This window comes from Ipomoea nil, unplaced genomic scaffold (genome assembly GCF_001879475.1).
Source record: "Ipomoea nil cultivar Tokyo-kokei standard unplaced genomic scaffold, Asagao_1.1 scaffold3394, whole genome shotgun sequence".
In the NCBI taxonomy this organism is placed as follows: Eukaryota; Viridiplantae; Streptophyta; class Magnoliopsida; order Solanales; family Convolvulaceae; genus Ipomoea; species Ipomoea nil.
Genome location: NW_017619822.1, coordinates 237501 through 255884, shown reverse-complemented (window position 1 = coordinate 255884; position 18384 = coordinate 237501). Strand labels below are relative to the sequence as shown.

The window sequence follows — 18384 nt, the reverse complement described above, 5'->3', positions numbered from 1 at the left end:
ACCCCTCGGCCAGATGGCTGAGGCCGCGCCTTAGCCCAAGGCCGAGGCGCACGCCTCGGCCACTCGAAAAAAAAAAAAAGAGGGTCGAGGCGCACGCCTCGGCCAAGTGGTCGAGGCGCACGCCTCGGCCAAGTGGCCGGGGCACGCGCCTCGGCCAAGTGGCCGGGTCGCACGCCTCGGCCAAGTGGCCGAGGCGACGCCTCAGCTACATGGCCGGGGCACACGCCTCGGCCACTCAAAAAAAAAAAAAAAAAAGGGTCGAGGCGCAAGCCTCGGCCAAGTGGCCGAGGCGACGCCTCAGCCACATGGCCGGGGCACACGCCTCGGCCAAGTGCGCCTCTCGGCCGTGGCCGAAGCGCAGTGCCTCGGCCACAAGGCGAGGCACCCGCCTCAGCCAGGCTGAGGCGGCGTCCCAACCCGAAGCCGGCCCACGCTGCAAAAAAAAAAAAAAAAAGTAATGTTAAACCGCAGAAACCGGCGGATGGTGACAAGAGCTGATAGAAAGGTGCTCAAATTGCTCAGGCAGGAAGGGATCTGGAAAACAAAATCGCATATCCTAATTCAATCAGGATGACACAGTATCACGATTGATTCAGCCTTACTCCCAAGTCAACTCAAACACATTCGTAGACTCAAGAGTAGAGGGGACTGGTGACAGGATAATAGGCCTGGCACCCGACCCGGATCATAATTGTGCATCTGACCCGGCAGCATATTTGACCCGACACCGCATGGATGCTCCAACGGTTAGAATTCCAACAGGTGTCACATTTATTGTCATTGAAGCCACCATTGATGTCACCATTGATGAGAGAGAGTTAAAGCCTTAACGCCTCATTCATGACTCTTCATATTCTTGCCGTTAGCTCAGCTCCCCAAGGATGTCTCTTCATGTTGTTACCGTTAAGACCTAGCATAAATAGAACTTCCCTCAGCTGAGGAGGACACTGTACTTTCTATACTGAGACAAGAAGCAATACAACTATTGTTACATCTATTGTTACCTTGTCACATCATTCGTTACTCTTATAATATTATATTTCGGGTAACATATTTACCGCCAAATTTTAACTACCTCAAAACTGTTAGAACTCTAATCCGCATATCTTTATAAATTGTTACAGTATTTACAGTATAAAAAGATAAGTAGAAAATCAATTTATATTTCAAAGTCTCAATAGAACTCTAACCCACATATCTTTATAGAATTTTAACTACATCAAAATTGTTAGAATTATAACCCACATATATCTTTATAAAATTGTTACGGTATTTACAGTATAAAAAGATAGGTAGAAAATCAATTTATATTTATTCATTTCAAATATCACTAGTAATCATTTTATATTTCAATTTATAGTTAAATCAATTTAAAATAATGTATTACAACAAATTTGAGTTATAAAAAATATTAGAATAACAAAATTAATTATTATTTCTTTTTATTTAAAATTAAAACATAAACAAAAATAAGTATTGAAAATATAAACTTAAAAAAACATGTATTGAACAAAAAAAGATGTATTGAAAAAGAAACTTAAAAAAATATGTATTGAAAATAAAAACGTAAAAAAATATTGCACAAAATAATTAGGCATTAAAACATAATAATAATAATAATAATAATAATAATAATAATAATAATAATAATGAGATTGATTATTAAATAAAAAAATAGAGATTAATGTTTGACTACATTTAATAAGGTGGTGCAAATAGCACTTTTTTATTTGCACCACCTATAAAACTATTACACCTATTAAATAGGGGGTGTAAATAGCAAAATATGTGGTGCAAAGAATTTGCCTTATCAAAACAGTCCACAGAGCGCGGGAGTTCTCTAAACTTAAAACCCTAAATCCTATTTTCAGACTTGAGACTTTGCCCCTCAAAAAGACAAACATAATCAGTTCAAGCTACGGAAGCCACCAACCTTCACAGGTCGCTGATTCACGCCAGACAAACATAATCAGTTCAAGCTACAGACCTTCATCGATTTTTTGTCGATTCACGCGAGAAGGCCCGTCGCCATCATTCTGCTATTGCTGGCTCACCGGCGTCGCCGACAGTTTGCCTTTGCGACGCAGCTCCACTGCTCCAGGTTCATTTTAATTTTTAATCAAAGTTGACTTGTTAGTTGTTTCATTGTTTGATTACTTCCATGAAATTAGTTTCTGGAGTCATTTTATAAATTGAATTAGTCAGGCACAATGTTATTGATTTAGTTCCATCAAAGTTTATCATTTTTATCCGGCATTGTTTGCAAAGGTTGAACTTCTCACTGATTAGAGTGGATAAGTAATGTTCTATCTGAGCGAAATTGAGCACACTTTGAGATTACCTCCCCATCTCCTCAATCTTCCACTTAATGAAGCTATCAAGGGAGAGCTCGAGGGTCTCTTTGTAGACAAGGTTTCCATTTCTTCTATTTTTGCCTTGGTTGTTGCACAATTCATGATTCTATTTTCTTCTTATTTATTGAGAATTATGATATTTATGCAGGTTATTGCACAATTAGGGCTTTGTATATCTGTATATGATATTCGCTCCATTGATGGTGGTTTTATTTTCGCAGGAGATGGTGCCTCCACATATACGGTATTATGTGTTGATGAGCTTTGATTGAATTTTATTTTTCTCTATCTTTGTTTTTTTTTTTTTTTTTTTTTTTTTTTTTTTTTTTTTTTTTTTGTGGATAATAGTTTCCTAGATTAGTTGAAGTACTAATTTATTTTTATTATGTGATATCAATTTGGCTTTATGCATTAGGAATTTTTCCCAGGAATTATCATTACATTAATACATTCTAGAAGATATTGAGAAATGGTAGGAATATACTTTTAGCATGATGAGTGATGTTAATACATCATCAATCTGTTGTTCATCCTCTGTCCTCACCATTTAGCTTTATTTATTTCTTTATTTCTTTATTTTTAAATCTGTGAGCAAAATATTTTAGCTTCTGAGTATAAGTGATGCTCCATATTGTTTGATCATTTACTTGAGTAGTTAGAACCCAGCCTTACTAAATATATGCACGTATAGGTGCATAGAGATCAAACTTCTTAAAAAGAAAATAAGAAGTGAGAAGAATATGGAGTGGAGTTGTATATAGATTTTACAATTATGCTTTCAACAACATATGGATATAATTTCTTAGTTAACAATTGCAAGTGAAACTTTGAATCTAAAATTTCCATGTGAAGTACAAAATAGTGTGCACTACTTTTCGGTCATGTTTGAGAGCACAGGATGAGCATGCCATGTGAGGTAGCATTAGACTAGAAAGGAGTAGATATGAGACATGTTTGATAGCTAAACCCTATACTTTTGATTGCATCTTGTATAGTATTCCATATAAGTTGAATTGCTTATATCTATGTTTAATAAATCCTAAATAAACATGGTTTTGTTGCAGGTGAAATTCAGATTGATAATCTTTCGCCCGTTTAGGGGAGAGGTCATAGCAGCAAGGCTGAAAGAATCCAATGCAAATGGTTTACGCTGTATGGGTTACAAACACATTAACAATATGATTCCATTCTTATTGCATGTGGATATATGTTACTTTTTCATCATTTCATGTTGTTGAGTCATATCTGTATGGAGACACATATGTATGCGATAAGTTGAACAAGGGCTTATAGTGAAGTGAAAAGTAATAGGAAGGTAATCATTAACCTTTGTCAAATGATAAATTTGTTTTGGAATTAATGATAGAGACTGCAGGTTAATGTTGTCTTCCAAATTACATTAAAGCATGCCAAATAACCAATAAATGCCAACTAGGGTGAAGTTTGGGGTGCATTGTGTAAGTGCAGTTTCCTGATTATTCTGAAAATCAGTCTCTAGATTAGCATATTATGGAATAAGTAGTTTGATGGCTATTTATTTTTTGTGTTGCTCTAACTTCGTTATGACTAATTTGGAGCAACCTCTATATGAAGGTGCTTGTGCTCGGCTGATATGTTGTCTTCCATAGAGTAACAGTTTCCTTTGTGTAATACGTAGTAGTTTCTTTAAGTTGATTAGCGACATTTTCACAGAGCACATGATTGCATCAAATTTCCTTCAAAAGCACAAGTACAAAATGGTTGCTACTTTATTTACAGATTGACTCATTGATTCAATTTGATAATGTTTTTCTCTTTCAAGGAAATTTGTTTTAAAAACATATGCAAAAGTATATTACTTATATGGTCTATATGTAGTGTCTTAACCTATGCTTTCTACCTTGCTATTTGGATATATGTTTTGTGCCTGACAATTGCGTCTAAGGGAGCTAGTATTCTAATGTGTAATCTATACAATTGTGTTTTGTAGTATCACTTGGATTTTTTGATGACATCTATGTACCAGCGGCTTTGATGCCGAATCCTTCACATTCTGAGCCTGATCCTGAAAGCAGGTACATATTTATCCTTTGAAACTATCTTGTAGGGTGACCCTTGAAGTGCAAAAATCTGATCGAATAATAAAATATTCTTTTCTTGATAATAAACTATATTTTCCATTTTACTATTTTAGGAACCAGGTCAGGTGGATATGGGAGTATGAAGGAGAAAAATATCCTATTGATGGTACAGATGAGGTTGTGATACAGTCTAATTTGATGCCTTCTTTACCTCCCTCATTTATTATGGAATTTACATGAATAAAATTGATTCCTATTGCCACAGATTAGATTCCGAGTTCTCGAAATTAGCTATCCATCGTTACCTTTAAATCAAGAGAAAGATGCAAAGCCATTTGCTCCTATGGTGATCACGGTATGTCAACTACGAACTAATGGACTGTTCTCTAGTCTTTGTCAAACTTGATTTTTGTATGTTGACTAGATGTGGTTTATGCACCGGTAGTTTCATGAATTTTACGAGTCTAAATTTGAAAAAGAAAATACAACCTATCTAGGAATAATGCTTTCCTTGTTGAACTGTCAATGATGTATTGATTTTCGTGTTTATTTGAAAATGGCAGGGATCACTTGATGCGGATGGTTTGGGTCCCGTTTCATGGTGGGTGTGAAGTAATGGACATAGGTAAGGTTTTTCACTTTTTTGAGAGGATTGATCTTCTTCCATTTTTCATGCGATCTGAGAACTTCCCCTTTAAGTTTAAACCGGAGGTTGTCGTCATTTTGTAGGATAATAGCAATTGTAAAGATTGTAGTTTAATGAATCAATTTGTGGTGAAAGTTCTGTTACTAGTTAATTTATGCAATACAATCATTGATATATTGTATGGACTATGGTCCACACAGTGTTATGTGGACCAAAAAAATCAGAAGAAGACGTCATTGACTTGGAGGTCATCAATGATTGTCTAGCAAGGGTTGTGATATTGACGAGGAATCTCCGACCTTCATCTTAATTATGCTGGCAGCGACGGCGGAAGCAGGAAGTGTTTCCTCTTTGCCATCCTGACTTGTTGAGAGAACTCCATAGGTGTCAAAAAATCAGGAAACAAAAAATGAAGAGGCGAAAATATCCTTATCTATAATAAGGTTTTATTGGAAAATTCATCGGAAAGATTAAAAGTGATCAAAATATGATAGTCTAGGATATTAAATGGCTAAAATGATAGTTTGTAACTAAATTTGATATTGTCACCAAAGACCATTTTGAAATTTTAAAACCAACAAGAAACCTACGTACAAAATTATTTGGTCCCTTGACTATTAGGATTTCATCAATTTGGTTATCGACTATCAAAGTTGTTCGATTTAGTTCCTAACTATGCAATTTTTACTTAAAATGGTTCCTTGACTCTTAGGATTTCACCACTTTGCTCATTGACTAATAAAATTGCTCAATTTAGTTCCTAACTATGCAATTTTTATCTAAAATGATCCTCCGACACCACTTTGATCATCGATTACCAAAGTTGTTCAATTTAGTCCCCAACAATGCAAATGTTAACTTAAAATGTAAGTTTATTGTGGATTTGGTGATCTTTTTGGAAAATCGAGAACCAAAGTGGTGAAATCTTAATAGCCGATGGACCATTTTAGTTAAAAATTGCATAGTTAAAGACTAAATTGAGCAACTTTAGTAGTCGAAGATCAAATTGATAAAATTCTAATAGTCGGGGATCATTTTAAGTAAAAATTGCATATTTAGGGACTAAATTGAACAACTTTGATAGTCAAAAATCAAATTGGTGAAATCTTAATAGTCGATGGACCAAATTGAATAGAGAAAATTACACTTTTGGTCCTATTACCACCTCTACTATCGTCATAGGACCAAAAGTGTAATTTTCTCAAATTGAATATTAAGTCTTCTTCTATATCAATTGTGAAAGAAAGAGTAGTCTTGAGTAGTTTAAATTCTTGATCTAGCTCACTTGGACCATCATGTATATCAATTTTGAACTATTGTATTGATTTTTTATTTTTTTATTATAGCATTTTTAGTCCAACCATCCGTTTGAAGCTAAAATTAACATCCACATAAATTTGGCATCGATTTCGGATGCTAAAATTTTACATATACTAAACTTGAAAGAAAAATTATATATGTTTTTACTCAAAATGAATATATTCAAAAATAATTTGAATATCATGTATAAAAAGTCAGTCAAAATTCTGAACTTGTGATTAATTTTATAACATTAAATTTCAAAAAAAAAAATTGTAATTGAATTTAAAAAATAGGGTAAAAAATGAGTAAGAATAAAACATGCTCTCTAAATTAGAAAAGAATTCTACTATAGGATTCTCAAATTCTACTCCTTATCCAAGTTTTCTGATGCGACAAGTTTGGATAGGATATTTTCATCGGTCACAAAGAAAGTTGTCTATATTATATACTAGTTACCACACGCGCATTGTGCAAATAGTTTGATGCCCAACAAATATTTTTGAATTAGTGTTTCAGAATTTATCAAAGCATCATTCGGTATCCTGGCGTATATCAATGCAAGATTATCAATTTTTTCCATAAAAGTAAATATTTCAAGAATGCATAAGTATGGCCTGTGGCAGAAATGTTGTATTAACTGGTGCAATTGCAATTTTAGAGGAAAGCACCCTCACTGGACAATATACTAAGCATAATTTTTGAAACACAAAATCATATTAATTGGCATGATCCATGCTTCCTCTTGTTGCCGCTTCCACCAGAAATGAATTCTTGATTTGATCTTGTCTCCTGATGTGTTTCACTGCAATTTTAGTGCCTTGGCGCAATGCACCTTCAAAAACAGAACCAAATCTTTCTTCCCCAACAAGACAATGATAATAGGCATAATTTTTCATATATGTTGAATATATATTGTAAATTAGGTGTATCGTTTCATTTTAGATTTTGACAATGCGTGATTCTAATTAATTGACCAAAGCTCACGTTAGATTTTATATTGTATCTTTTTAATACACTCTAACATATTCATAGTATATGTTTAGCAATTATGTCAATTTTGATTGGGATGGTGTTCGAACCTAAGACCTTCCTTATGAAAATCAAAGAGTAAGTTAAGAATAATAAATAGTTAATGAAATATTCCGTTACTAAAGTTTACATTGACGAAATATAAGGCTATTTAGGAAAATTAAATAATATAATAAAGGGAAAAATAAGATAAACAATAGATGTAAAAATCATTTTTTTTAAATGGCGAGTTAGATGAAGATATCTATATGGAACAACCCGAAGGGTTTGTTGTTCCAGGCCAAGAAAAGAAAGTGTGTAGGTTGGTTAAACTATATGGTTTAAAACAAGCGCCTAAACAATGGCACGAGAAGTTTGACCACGCGATGTTTACCAATGGGTTTAAAATAAATGAAAGTGACAAATGTGTCTATGTTAAGGAAACGATAGGCGGGTATGTCATTCTTTGATTATACGTAGATGATATACTCATTGTTGGTAGTAACGATCGAATGATCAAGTCTACCAAAAACATGTTAAATGCGAGATTTGACATGAAGGACATGAGTTTGGCTGATTTAATCATTGAGATTAAAATCATTAGAAGACCTGATGGTATTGTGTTGAGCTAATCTCATTATATTGATAAAATCCTTGCAAAATTTAACAAGGATGATGATCAATTGGCGATGAGACCGTTTGATACAAACGTTCATCTAACCAAGAACCATGAAGAGGGTATTTCTCAAATAGAATATGCTCGGGTTATTGGTAGTTTGATGTATCTTATGAGCTAAATTAGGCTGGATATTGCATTTACGGTTAGTAAACTCAGTAGATATACGAGTAACCCCGGTGCAATGCACTGGAAAGCAATAGTAAAGGTCATGAGATACTTGAGGTATACTCATGACTTTGGGATGCACTATGCGAGATATCCTACTATACTTGAAAGGTATAACGACGCTAACTGGATATCAGATATTAAGGACTCCAAGTCCACGAGTGGTTACGTCTTTACACTAGCTGGTGCAGCCGTTACCTGAAAATCCTCAAAGTAAACCCTGATAGCTAGATCCACAATGGAATCTGAGCTGATAGCCTTGGACAAAGGTTGTGAAGAAGCTAAATGGCTACGCCATTTTCTCGAGGAAATTCCTAGTTGGGAAAGACCTGTACCTCTAATCTATGTGCACTGCGATAGTCAAGCCACAATTGGGAGAGTACAGAGTCATATGAATAATGGTAAGTCTAGACATATGCGTCATAGACATAATACAATTAGACAACTTTTCACAATGGGTATTGTCTCGATTGACTACGTACAGTTAAAATACAATATAGCGGATCTGTTAACCAAAGGGTTAGGAAAATAAGTTGTGGAGAAATTGACACGAGAAATGGGTCTAAAGCCCTTGGTATAAAAGGTCTATAGTGGACACCCAACCTAGCTAGCACATAGGTTCAAGGGGACAACTAAATTATGGAACGAAGCGTGTCACTGTGGGGGTCTCCGACTCTCTACTACTCCTCGTTAGAATAGTGATTTCCATACGAGGTTAGCACGTTAAAGCTTTAATGATTCAAAATGCCGGTTGACATGTGTGAGTATACGGGATACTCGTAAAAGAATCACCTATGTGAGAGAGAAGTGAGGGTTGCTTCAAAGGAGAATTGGTATGACTCAATTCTTCATAAACTCTTGCAGAACCAGGAACGGTGACCCACGACTCAAACAGGCACAGTTATGAGAACAAAGCATGTTTGGGAGGTTCTTGTGTGAGATATGTCATCGTCTACACAAACGGCGGTAGGTTCAAAGACATCGTATTTTACCGTACAACAAGTAGAGTAAACGTATCTTCACAAGGGAAGGTTCAAAGGGTAACACCTACCTATCCTATCCAGGGAATCATGGATCGACCGTTGAACATAGTTGTTTTAGGGAAAAACCCATAATACTAGGAAGTAAATGTCTTAGAATAAATATATATGGGCTAGTTCAAAGAATTTGACTCTTGGTTTAGAAATATTTTAGGAATTATTCCAATTAAAGAGTTGGGCTCAACAAGAGAACAAATTCATTCTTAGAAAATAATTACAGGCAATATTTTTGGAAATAAAATATTACGGGATGTCACATGTAGATTTGAGTGCAAAGAGTAAAATTTGAGGTTAAAAAAAGAAGAATTTTTCGCACTTTTAATCGCGCGACTATAGTGTCACTAACAACTTTGATCCACAACTTTCTAAACTTGTATAATTGGTCCACGGCTATTACGTTCTTAGCGAATTTGGTCATTCCGGTGCATTCTCCGTTCAACTTTAGCCGGACGTTTTTTTTTTTTTGTTTGTTTTTTTTTTTGTTTTTGTTTTTTTGTTTTTTTGTTTTTTTTTTTCATTTTTAGCATTGATAATATTGTCTTTCCTTCTCACCGTGGTTGCAGGATTGGTCCACAACAGTTTTCTTCCTACTCATTATCCTCTTGACACCTCCAGCCTTCATTTTTTCTTAGCAAAATTCCTCATCATTTCAAACAAAAATAATAAATATTATATTTTTGTTGAGAAAATAGCTTAAAATGACATAATAAGTGGCTATTTTGTGGTACAATTATTAGTGGGGTCCACTTTCGATTTGGATCGGGTCAAAGTGGATTCGGTTTCTTCATAGTAAGACGAAGAGATTTATATATTATACGCTAAAAACGGATAATCGATGAATGAGAAATTGATTTTCAAAGTAAACCCATTTGAGTTGGAAAAATAAAGGGAAAAAGCTTTAAAGTAGCATTTGTCCCACATTGGTTTGGGAAGTGGGTTTGTACTACTATTTATACAAGAACATTTCTAATATTTATTGATTTATATAGTATAGAGGTTCTTTCTTGCATGTAGGGGGTGTAAATCAAATCTAAAAAAATGAGCGTGAAAATGCTTGTGTACGTTTTCAGTTTTTCCTAGAAAATAATAATTCTTTTTTCATAGGATTATTATTGACATTTTAACCTTATTTGCAATTATTATTATTATTATTATTATTATTATTATTATTATTATTATTATTATTATTATTATTATTATTATTATTATTATTATTATTATTATTATTATTATTATTGTTATTATTGTTATTATTGTTATTATTGTTATTATTGTTATTATTGTTATTATTGTTATTATTGTTATTATTGTTATTATTATTATTATTATTATTATTATTATTATTATTATTATTATTATTTGTAATACCAACACAAGTTTAATTATATCACAAAAACTATTTTTTTAAACACGTTTTTAAAAATTTTCAGGATAGATGTGAAACACAATCAATTAGATAAAACAATTTGAATAGAAAATACATTTTAAACCACACCATCTCTAATTTTCTATTGATATTATTATATTCATAAATGTTTTTTCTTCTAGTTAGATCAAATTTAAAATTTTCTAAATAAATTTGAATGCGATAAAATATTAAATAAACTTGTAGACTACATTGACTAAATGATTCATAAAAAGTAGATTTAAAAAAATATTTGTCATAATAAATCACAAAATGTATTTAATATCAATTAATAAATCCATTTAAATAATTATTATCACATGTACTATATTATAAAATTACACAAATTAATTCACATTATAAATATACGTACTAATACGTAACAAACTATAAATCTCACAAATTAACACACATTATAAATATAAGTAGTAAAATACTCAATGAGAAATAAATTTTAAATTTTGATATTATTTAAAAATCAGTCTAAATTAGAGGTGCTTATAATTCAGCGAGTGAATTAGTCACTGTGATTGACGTTAATTAAATGTTTAAATTAATAGTTAAATTATATACATAATTTGCGTATTATGTGTTTAAGTATATTTTATGTTGAACATGTTGACGGACGATAGAGATGCGAAGTGAACATTGCACGTTGTTTATTCAATTCTGATCGCTACGAAAAATAAATAAATCGCCAAATGCATCTTATGTAATCAGTTTTGTAATATTGTTAAATATAAGAAGAAATTGAAAAAAAAAAAAGATGAAAGGGTCAAATATTCTATTACTGTCTTACTGATAGTGAGATGGAAAAAGACAATATTACCTATGTTAAAAATGTGATTTTTTTTTTTTTGATTAAAATTGAACGGAGAATGTATCGGAAGGACCAAATTCACTAAGAAAGTAATAGCTATGGATTAATTTTACATTTTAAAAATTGTGGATCAAAATTATTAGTGACACTATACTAGTCGGACCAAAAGTGTAAAAAAAATCAAATAAAAAACTATGGAAACTGAGGTTAACGTACTTATACTGTGGCTACCGAGTTAATTCGCACTATAAATGTCGTGTGATTACTTTTTCGTTCCCCGATTAATCTGAGTTTCTCAATAGTCAATACCTCAGCGGGTTAGGGTTTACGACCCTGAGCTTCCTTCTGGATAAAAAAAAAAACTCAGGTAAACTCAGAGCTCAACATTCTCTTCCTTAACTGGCAATTCAATTATGTGAGATTCCTTCTTTTTCTTTTTTGTTGCATTTAATATGCTTTTGTCTTCGAAACTTTCCTCAGATCCATAGATCGCAAGGTAGGTGTGTACATGTGAATCGGTAGATTGTGCTTATTTTGAGAATTGTCTTAGGGTTTTGTTTGACTGATGATACTACTGTTTGACTGGTTCGGATGATGATGTTCGTTCGGATCTGTGAATTTTGTAGCGCCGAGTAGTGGGTTATTCTTATTCTGTTATGCCCAATTGAATGTTGATATTTAATTGTTCTTAGTCTGATCTATGAAGTCAAATGTTGTACTATGTGCCCCAATGGGGAGTACACATAATTGATTATAAATTTTTTATAAGAGTGCATAATGATTTCAGGATTTTTGCTGATGAATTGTAATATCTGCCTTGATTTCTTATAGGGGGCAACAATGGCGTCCAAGCTTCAGCAAGTTTCAGCAAAGGCTTGTGAATTAACAAAGTTTGTTGCCAAGAATGGTTCGACTTACTACAGGCAGGCATTGGAGCAGAACAAACAGTATATTGTTGAGCCTCCGACTGTGGAGAAGTGCTCTGAGTTATCTAAGCAGCTGTTTTACACTCGCCTTGCTAGGTTACTTTTTCCATCTAAATTGCTTAATGTTTGTGTTCTATTAGCTGATATAGTTTTAACTTGTAAGAAAATAACATCATTGCTTTGATTCAGACATGCATATCCAAACATTACATAAACTTGTTTGATGTCTCTTTTATTCGTAGTTTTTCCTGTCAACCACTTCACTTGCTTAATTCTTATTTTCTTAGTATTTTACACTTGAGGATTAATATCTTTTCAACAGTTTTCATCTTCATGTTCATGCTGAACTCTATGATGTGTTAGTATGCATAAGCTTTCAACTTCCTTTTCTGCCTTCAAGAATTACTTTCCTACTGTTATGGGTACTTTCAGAAAAGTACAAATTTTATTCTAAAAATTCATATTAAATGAAGGTATATGATTTAACTCATTCAGTAAAATGCATTGTTACTTTGATCATATAACTAGCACGCCACAATACTTGCTATTTTAGTAGTTTTCTTAAACTTTTTCCCTTAATATTGTTGGTAGGACTCTTATTTGCTTCTCAAGTATCTAACGGCTTGATTTAATTGATAGAGCTTGGGGCTTAGAATGACCTTAGTTTTCATGTGTGACTATAACAAAACCATACTTGTGGGCCATGCAAAGTAAATAAAATAACCACCATCTTGGATATGGAAAAATCCGAAACACAATAATTATAGATGAAGTAACAGAAAATTTTGTTGCCATATAACCCTTTTGTTTTGTGAAGTTGAACAAAGAATATGTTTAATATAATCAATCAGTGGTAACACCATTAATCCAGCATATTTCTTTTATGATAGGTAGAAAATTATCTTGCTCATATTTTAGTCACCTCATGACTGTTTTTGACTACATTCCAGTACATCCCATGAAATTTTTCCTATTACTTTCATTTATTGGGCCCTTTAGAAGAACAACTGCATGTGTTCAAGTGTCTGAAATTGTTGGTCTTTTGTGGGGAGTGGTGGACAGAGTACTTAAATTGAATGGTTATGGCCGCTCTATTGAGTATTGATAATATAGTAGTCTACTATATCTATATCACTATATGCACTTGCTATAATGATGATGAGTTGCTAACCTTTTTATATATTATGTGCAGCATTCCTGGGCGGAATGAAGCATTTTGGAAGGAGCTGGATTATGTGAAGAACATGTGGAAGAATAGGCAGGAGTTGAAAGTTGAACATGCCGGTATTGCAGCTTTATTTGGGCTCGAGTGCTTTGCATGGTTTTGTGCTGGAGAGATTGTAGGAAGAGGTTTTACATTCACTGGTTACTATCCTTGAAAAAGAACAGTTGATCATACATTATTTAGCCAAGTTGATGATAGCTATAAGCTTTCTGTGTTTATTAAGATGATCTGAGTGAGAGCTGACACTCCTACATCAAGATTGTTTCCCTCAAAAAAGTTTTTGAAGCTGACAATTCAGTGCTTAACTTTGATTGCTACAATAATACAGCTATTCTTGTGTTCAACTTTGTGTCCAGATGGTATTTTCTGTATTAAAAACTTTTGATTCAAATGAAAGAAGATTCTTATTTCAAAATAAATAATTAGTAAGTTGGAATTTAATTGTTCTCTTCTTCCCTTCCTCAAATGCTGTAAAAAGAAAAATATGAAAATGCAAAAAAAAAAAAAAAAAAACAATATTATTATCATCATTCTACATTCAATGGAGGAATGAAGAAGGTTTGCAGGTTCAATGATATAGAATCACATGATTCACATTCAAGGGAATCATTGGCAGTCAGTTCTAGATTGGAATGGATATATATGTCAACCATTTTCAAGAATGCTAGAACGAGGTTACACACCCCTTTGTTCTTTCTGAAGATATATAATTAACCACACTTTTTGCCTCTTCACGTATTTTTATTATTACTTATTTTAAACTGATATAATTTGTGAAAGTTATTATTTTTTTATCAATTACATTACGTTTTTATGCTTATTTATCAATTGTGATTAAAGAAAATATAATTTTAATTTTTGATTTGTACATGATTTTATTTTTACTTTTTTAAATATTTTTGCCCTAATTTATAGAATGATTAAAAAAAGGATAAATTAAAGACATTAGGATAGATTATTTATTTATTTATTTATTTATTTATTTATTTATTAATTATAATTATTAGGGAAAATGTACAAATAGGCTATTGAAGTATTTGGGGGATAACAATTAAGCCACCGAACTCGAATAAGCTCTAAAATCATCCATGAATCTGGAAAAAAAAAAGTGCAATTAACATTTTTAGCAGGTTAACAACAAGTTTGAGTTTCCATGTGTATATTTTGTTTTATATTTTATTATTTTTATTATCTTACTAAGCATTTGACCCTCTTCCTGGATGCCATGTTTTCCTGATTTTATTTTCTGACGTGTCGGGTACTGTATTTAAAAATAATTTTTTAAATTTATTTTAATAATTTCAAATAAAATAATTATTTAAATAAATAAATAAATAAAATAATTATTTTGAAATTAAAAAAAAAAAAAACAGCCTCCATGGCTAGTTGGAGACGAAGGGGACCCTTCGTCTCTGGCCAGCCAGTCAAGGAGACGAAGGGTCCCCTTCGTCTCCGGCCGCCATGGTGACGAAGGGGATCGTTTCCATGGCTAGCCGGAGACGAAGCGGTACCGCTTCGTCTCTATGGCTGGCCGGAGACGAGGCGGTTCCCACCCCTTGGTCTCCGGCAAGGTTTTTTCTTAAAAAAAAAATTGATTTTAAAATAATTATTTTATTTATTTTATTTTATTGAAAATAATTATTTTATTTGAAATTATTAAAATAAATTTAAAAAATAATTTTTAAGTACAATACCCGACACATCACAAAATAAAATCAGGAAAATATGACATCCAGGAAGAGGGTAAATGCTTAGTAGGATAATAAAAATAATAAAATAATAAAATATACACATAGCAACCCAAACATGTTAACCTGCTAAAAATGCTAATTGCACTTTTTTTTCCAGGTTCATAGATGAATTTGAAGCTTATTCGAGTTCGGTGGCTTAATTGCTATCCCCCAAATAGTTCAATGGCCTATTTGTACCGTTTTTCTTATTATTATGGCAAAAGTGCCAAATCGCACCATGAACCAATTGCGATTCTTCATGCCACACCCTGACCTTTCATTAGTGCCTATTCGATGCACAAACCGTCAAATTTTTTCCAATTAGTCGTTTTTTACAAGTAGCACGCAAGTTCTAGGTAATGCGTTGCTGATGTGGACGTGGTATGCTATTGGCGTGTTTTAAGTTGTAGAGGTGGCAGCCAATTCATCAGTTGTCTAAATTAAACCCAAATTGATACCTAATTCACTAACCCTAAATTGAAATCGCTGACCCTAACCGGCCGACTCGCGACTCAAATAGCGATCTGAAACCATCCAATCTCCCGTTCTACCATCCAAACCCTAAATCACTAAGCCTGACGACATCCCATACATCGCAACTACCATTGGACGATGAAGGAAAAATTTCTGGCATTCGTAGGCAATATTTACGAAAGAAGACTAAGGTATGTTGAAGTAACTGTATATGTAGAACAATGTACACTATTATAATGTTTTCTTATGCGAATATGCTTTGAATATGTTTTGAATTTGCTTTGATTTGCTTTGAATATGCGTTGAATGCGGCGTGGTCCATGGTGCTGTTGCTTTTGCTTTAATTCAGTATTGATTTTGATGTAGTGGGGTCCATGTATACTGCATTTTTTATGTATATGCTTTGACAAAGTGTGGTCCTGCATTTGTTTACTCTTTTTTTTTTTTTTTTTTTTTTTTTTTTTTGAAAACTGCATTTGTTTACTCTTACTTATGACAATTGTTGTCTGTATAAAGTGTGTCAATGGTTTTATGTTGAAATGTGCATTGTATTTGTGTTGTCAGGATGAATGAAACTGTGGAATTAATTATTCATCATGGTCGCAATTTCGTGCAAAAGCCTAGGTTGAAATATTTGAATGGGGAGACAGAGGTAGTGACTGTGGATCCTGATTTAATATGCTATCCACACTTAGTAAAGTATATAGCAGACCAAAGATATGGAAAAATAGCCTATCTGACTTATAAGTTGACCACTGAACCCTTTACAAATTTAAAACTATTAAATAATGATGCTAGTAGTCTACACTTAACTAAGATTGCTTGTGAAAATAAAAGGTGTGAGATTTATGTGGAACATGGGGTAGATGAGCTTGAGCTGGTTGGTTTAAGTTTACCTGGGCCTAGAGTCCAATTCAAGCTTGCTATGATAAGTTATGTTGTTCACACCAAGAGAGAATTATTTTGGAAAAAAAAAATGGGCTAAGGTATGCTAGGGTTGAGTGTCTTGGAAAGGGGTGTGCATTTCATATAAGTGCTGGGAGGGAAGAAAGAACCAAGTGTTTTCAAGTTAAAGCAATTATGTTGGAGCATAAATGCAACAATCAATTCACATTAGGGATAGTTAATCAAAAGTGGTTAGAGTGGAAATTTGAAGAAAATGTGAGGCAAAATCCAACAATTGGATACTCTGAGTTGAGCAGAGACATTAAGTCTGAGATGAACATTAATGTGACTGTCAGTATGTGTAGAAGGGCAGTGAATGTGATTCTGAAGAAGTTGGATATTGGTTATGAGAGTCAGTTCAAAAAGGCTTACGAACTATGCTCAAGAGTGTTTGAATTCAGATCTAGGCAGTACAGTGAAGATTAAAACAACCAGAATTGTTCCTACTTCACCTTTGGTATTTCAGAGGATCTATGTATGTTTTAATGCCTTGAAGAAGGGGTTTTTAGAGTGTTATAGGAGGTTTATTGGACTAGATAACTGTTTTTTAAAAGGCAAATTGAAGGGTGAATCCTCACAGCTGTGGGTAGAGATGTGAATAATCAAATGTACCCAATAGCTTGGGTTGTAGTGGAGATTGAAAACAGCTCTTGTGGGAGATGGTTTCTGGAATTTTTGAAGGCAGACCTGGGAATAGTGGATAATACTCAATGGACATTGATGAGTGATCTGCAAAAGGTCAAGCCATCACTCAATTCTGTACTTCTTTAAATATGTTAATAAAACTTAATCTGTTGCTAACATTAAATATGATTTTGCAGGGTTTATCTAATATCATACTAGAAGTATTCCCTGGGGTTGAGCATAGAAACTGTGCTAGGTATGTGCATGCCAATTGGAGTAAGAATCACAGAGGGAAGGTCCTAAAAGCTCCTTTCTGAAGATTGCAAGGACTCCAACTGAAGCACTACTAGCAGAGAAGTTGAAAGATCTAGAGAAGGTAGATGATAGGACACTTCATGACCTGACCAGGTACCTAATGCAGAACTGGTGGAAAGCTTACTTCAAAGAAGAAGTAAAATGTTACATGGTTGACAACAATTTAAGTGAGGCATACAACAAGACATTGTTGAATGCAATGTCAAAGAACATTACTCCAATGCTTGAAGATATAAGAGTTGCAGTGATCAAGAGGATTGCTAAGAAGAAAGCAATTGCTGAGAGATGAAGTAGGAATTTTGGCACAAATGTCCTCAAGAAGTTGAATGAAAATATACTTGGTAGTGCAGATTGGGAAGTAATCTTCGATGGAGCTGATGGATATGAGGTCAAAAGGGGTAGATTTCAATTCAAGATCAATTTGGAGTTGAGGACTTGTTCTTGTAGACTTTGGAAGTTGACTAATTTGTGCCATATTTCACAAGGGGCATCAACCAGATCAGTACATCCATGAATGGTACACTAAGGATCTCTACTTGAAGACCTATGAGCATGTAATACAGCCTATGAATGGAGAGCAGATTTGGCCAAGAACTGAAGGAGATGAGATACATACTCCAGTTCCAAGGAAGATGACTGGCAGGCCAAAAAAAAAGGTTGAAGATG

At 33.5% G+C, this 18384-nt stretch overlaps 2 protein-coding genes across 4 annotated transcripts; both read left to right on the top strand.

Moving 5' to 3' along the window:
* The first annotated feature begins 1882 nt into the window (after positions 1-1882).
* On the top strand, positions 1883-5220 carry LOC109171136 (DNA-directed RNA polymerase III subunit RPC8-like). 3 transcript variants are annotated; one of them, XM_019320266.1, is made up of 9 exons: positions 1883-2101; positions 2269-2412; positions 2503-2598; positions 3419-3506; positions 4324-4408; positions 4528-4591; positions 4680-4769; positions 4978-5050; positions 5095-5216. In XM_019320266.1, the coding sequence occupies exons 2-8, from the start codon at positions 2302-2304 to the stop codon at positions 5023-5025; spliced, it is 582 nt and encodes a 193-aa protein (XP_019175811.1). In that variant the 5' UTR covers positions 1883-2101; positions 2269-2301; the 3' UTR covers positions 5026-5050; positions 5095-5216. The 3 variants fall into 3 exon arrangements, with proteins under 3 accessions (XP_019175811.1, XP_019175812.1, XP_019175810.1); XM_019320265.1 differs by lacking the exon at positions 1883-2101 and having other exon boundaries at positions 2228-2412; XM_019320267.1 differs by lacking the exons at positions 1883-2101; positions 4680-4769 and having other exon boundaries at positions 2227-2412; positions 5095-5220.
* Positions 5221-11738: 6518 nt separating this feature from the next.
* On the top strand, positions 11739-14049 carry LOC109171138. The gene is made up of 3 exons (XM_019320268.1): positions 11739-11846; positions 12311-12501; positions 13598-14049. The coding sequence occupies exons 2-3, from the start codon at positions 12320-12322 to the stop codon at positions 13782-13784; spliced, it is 369 nt and encodes a 122-aa protein (XP_019175813.1). The 5' UTR covers positions 11739-11846; positions 12311-12319; the 3' UTR covers positions 13785-14049.
* The last annotated feature ends 4335 nt before the right edge of the window (positions 14050-18384 follow it).

Excerpts from the sequence above, each read along its gene's own strand:
- LOC109171136 (XM_019320266.1), top strand. The coding sequence starts at position 2,302 with ATGTTCTATCTGAGCGAAATTGAGCACACTTTGAGATTACCTCCCCAT. Across the intron at positions 2,413-2,502 it reads AGGGTCTCTTTGTAGACAAG|GTTATTGCACAATTAGGGCT; the intron begins GTTTCCATTTCT and ends ATATTTATGCAG. Across the intron at positions 3,507-4,323 it reads CAATGCAAATGGTTTACGCT|TATCACTTGGATTTTTTGAT; the intron begins GTATGGGTTACA and ends TGTGTTTTGTAG.
- LOC109171138 (XM_019320268.1), top strand. The coding sequence starts at position 12,320 with ATGGCGTCCAAGCTTCAGCAAGTTTCAGCAAAGGCTTGTGAATTAACA. Across the intron at positions 12,502-13,597 it reads TTTTACACTCGCCTTGCTAG|CATTCCTGGGCGGAATGAAG; the intron begins GTTACTTTTTCC and ends TATTATGTGCAG.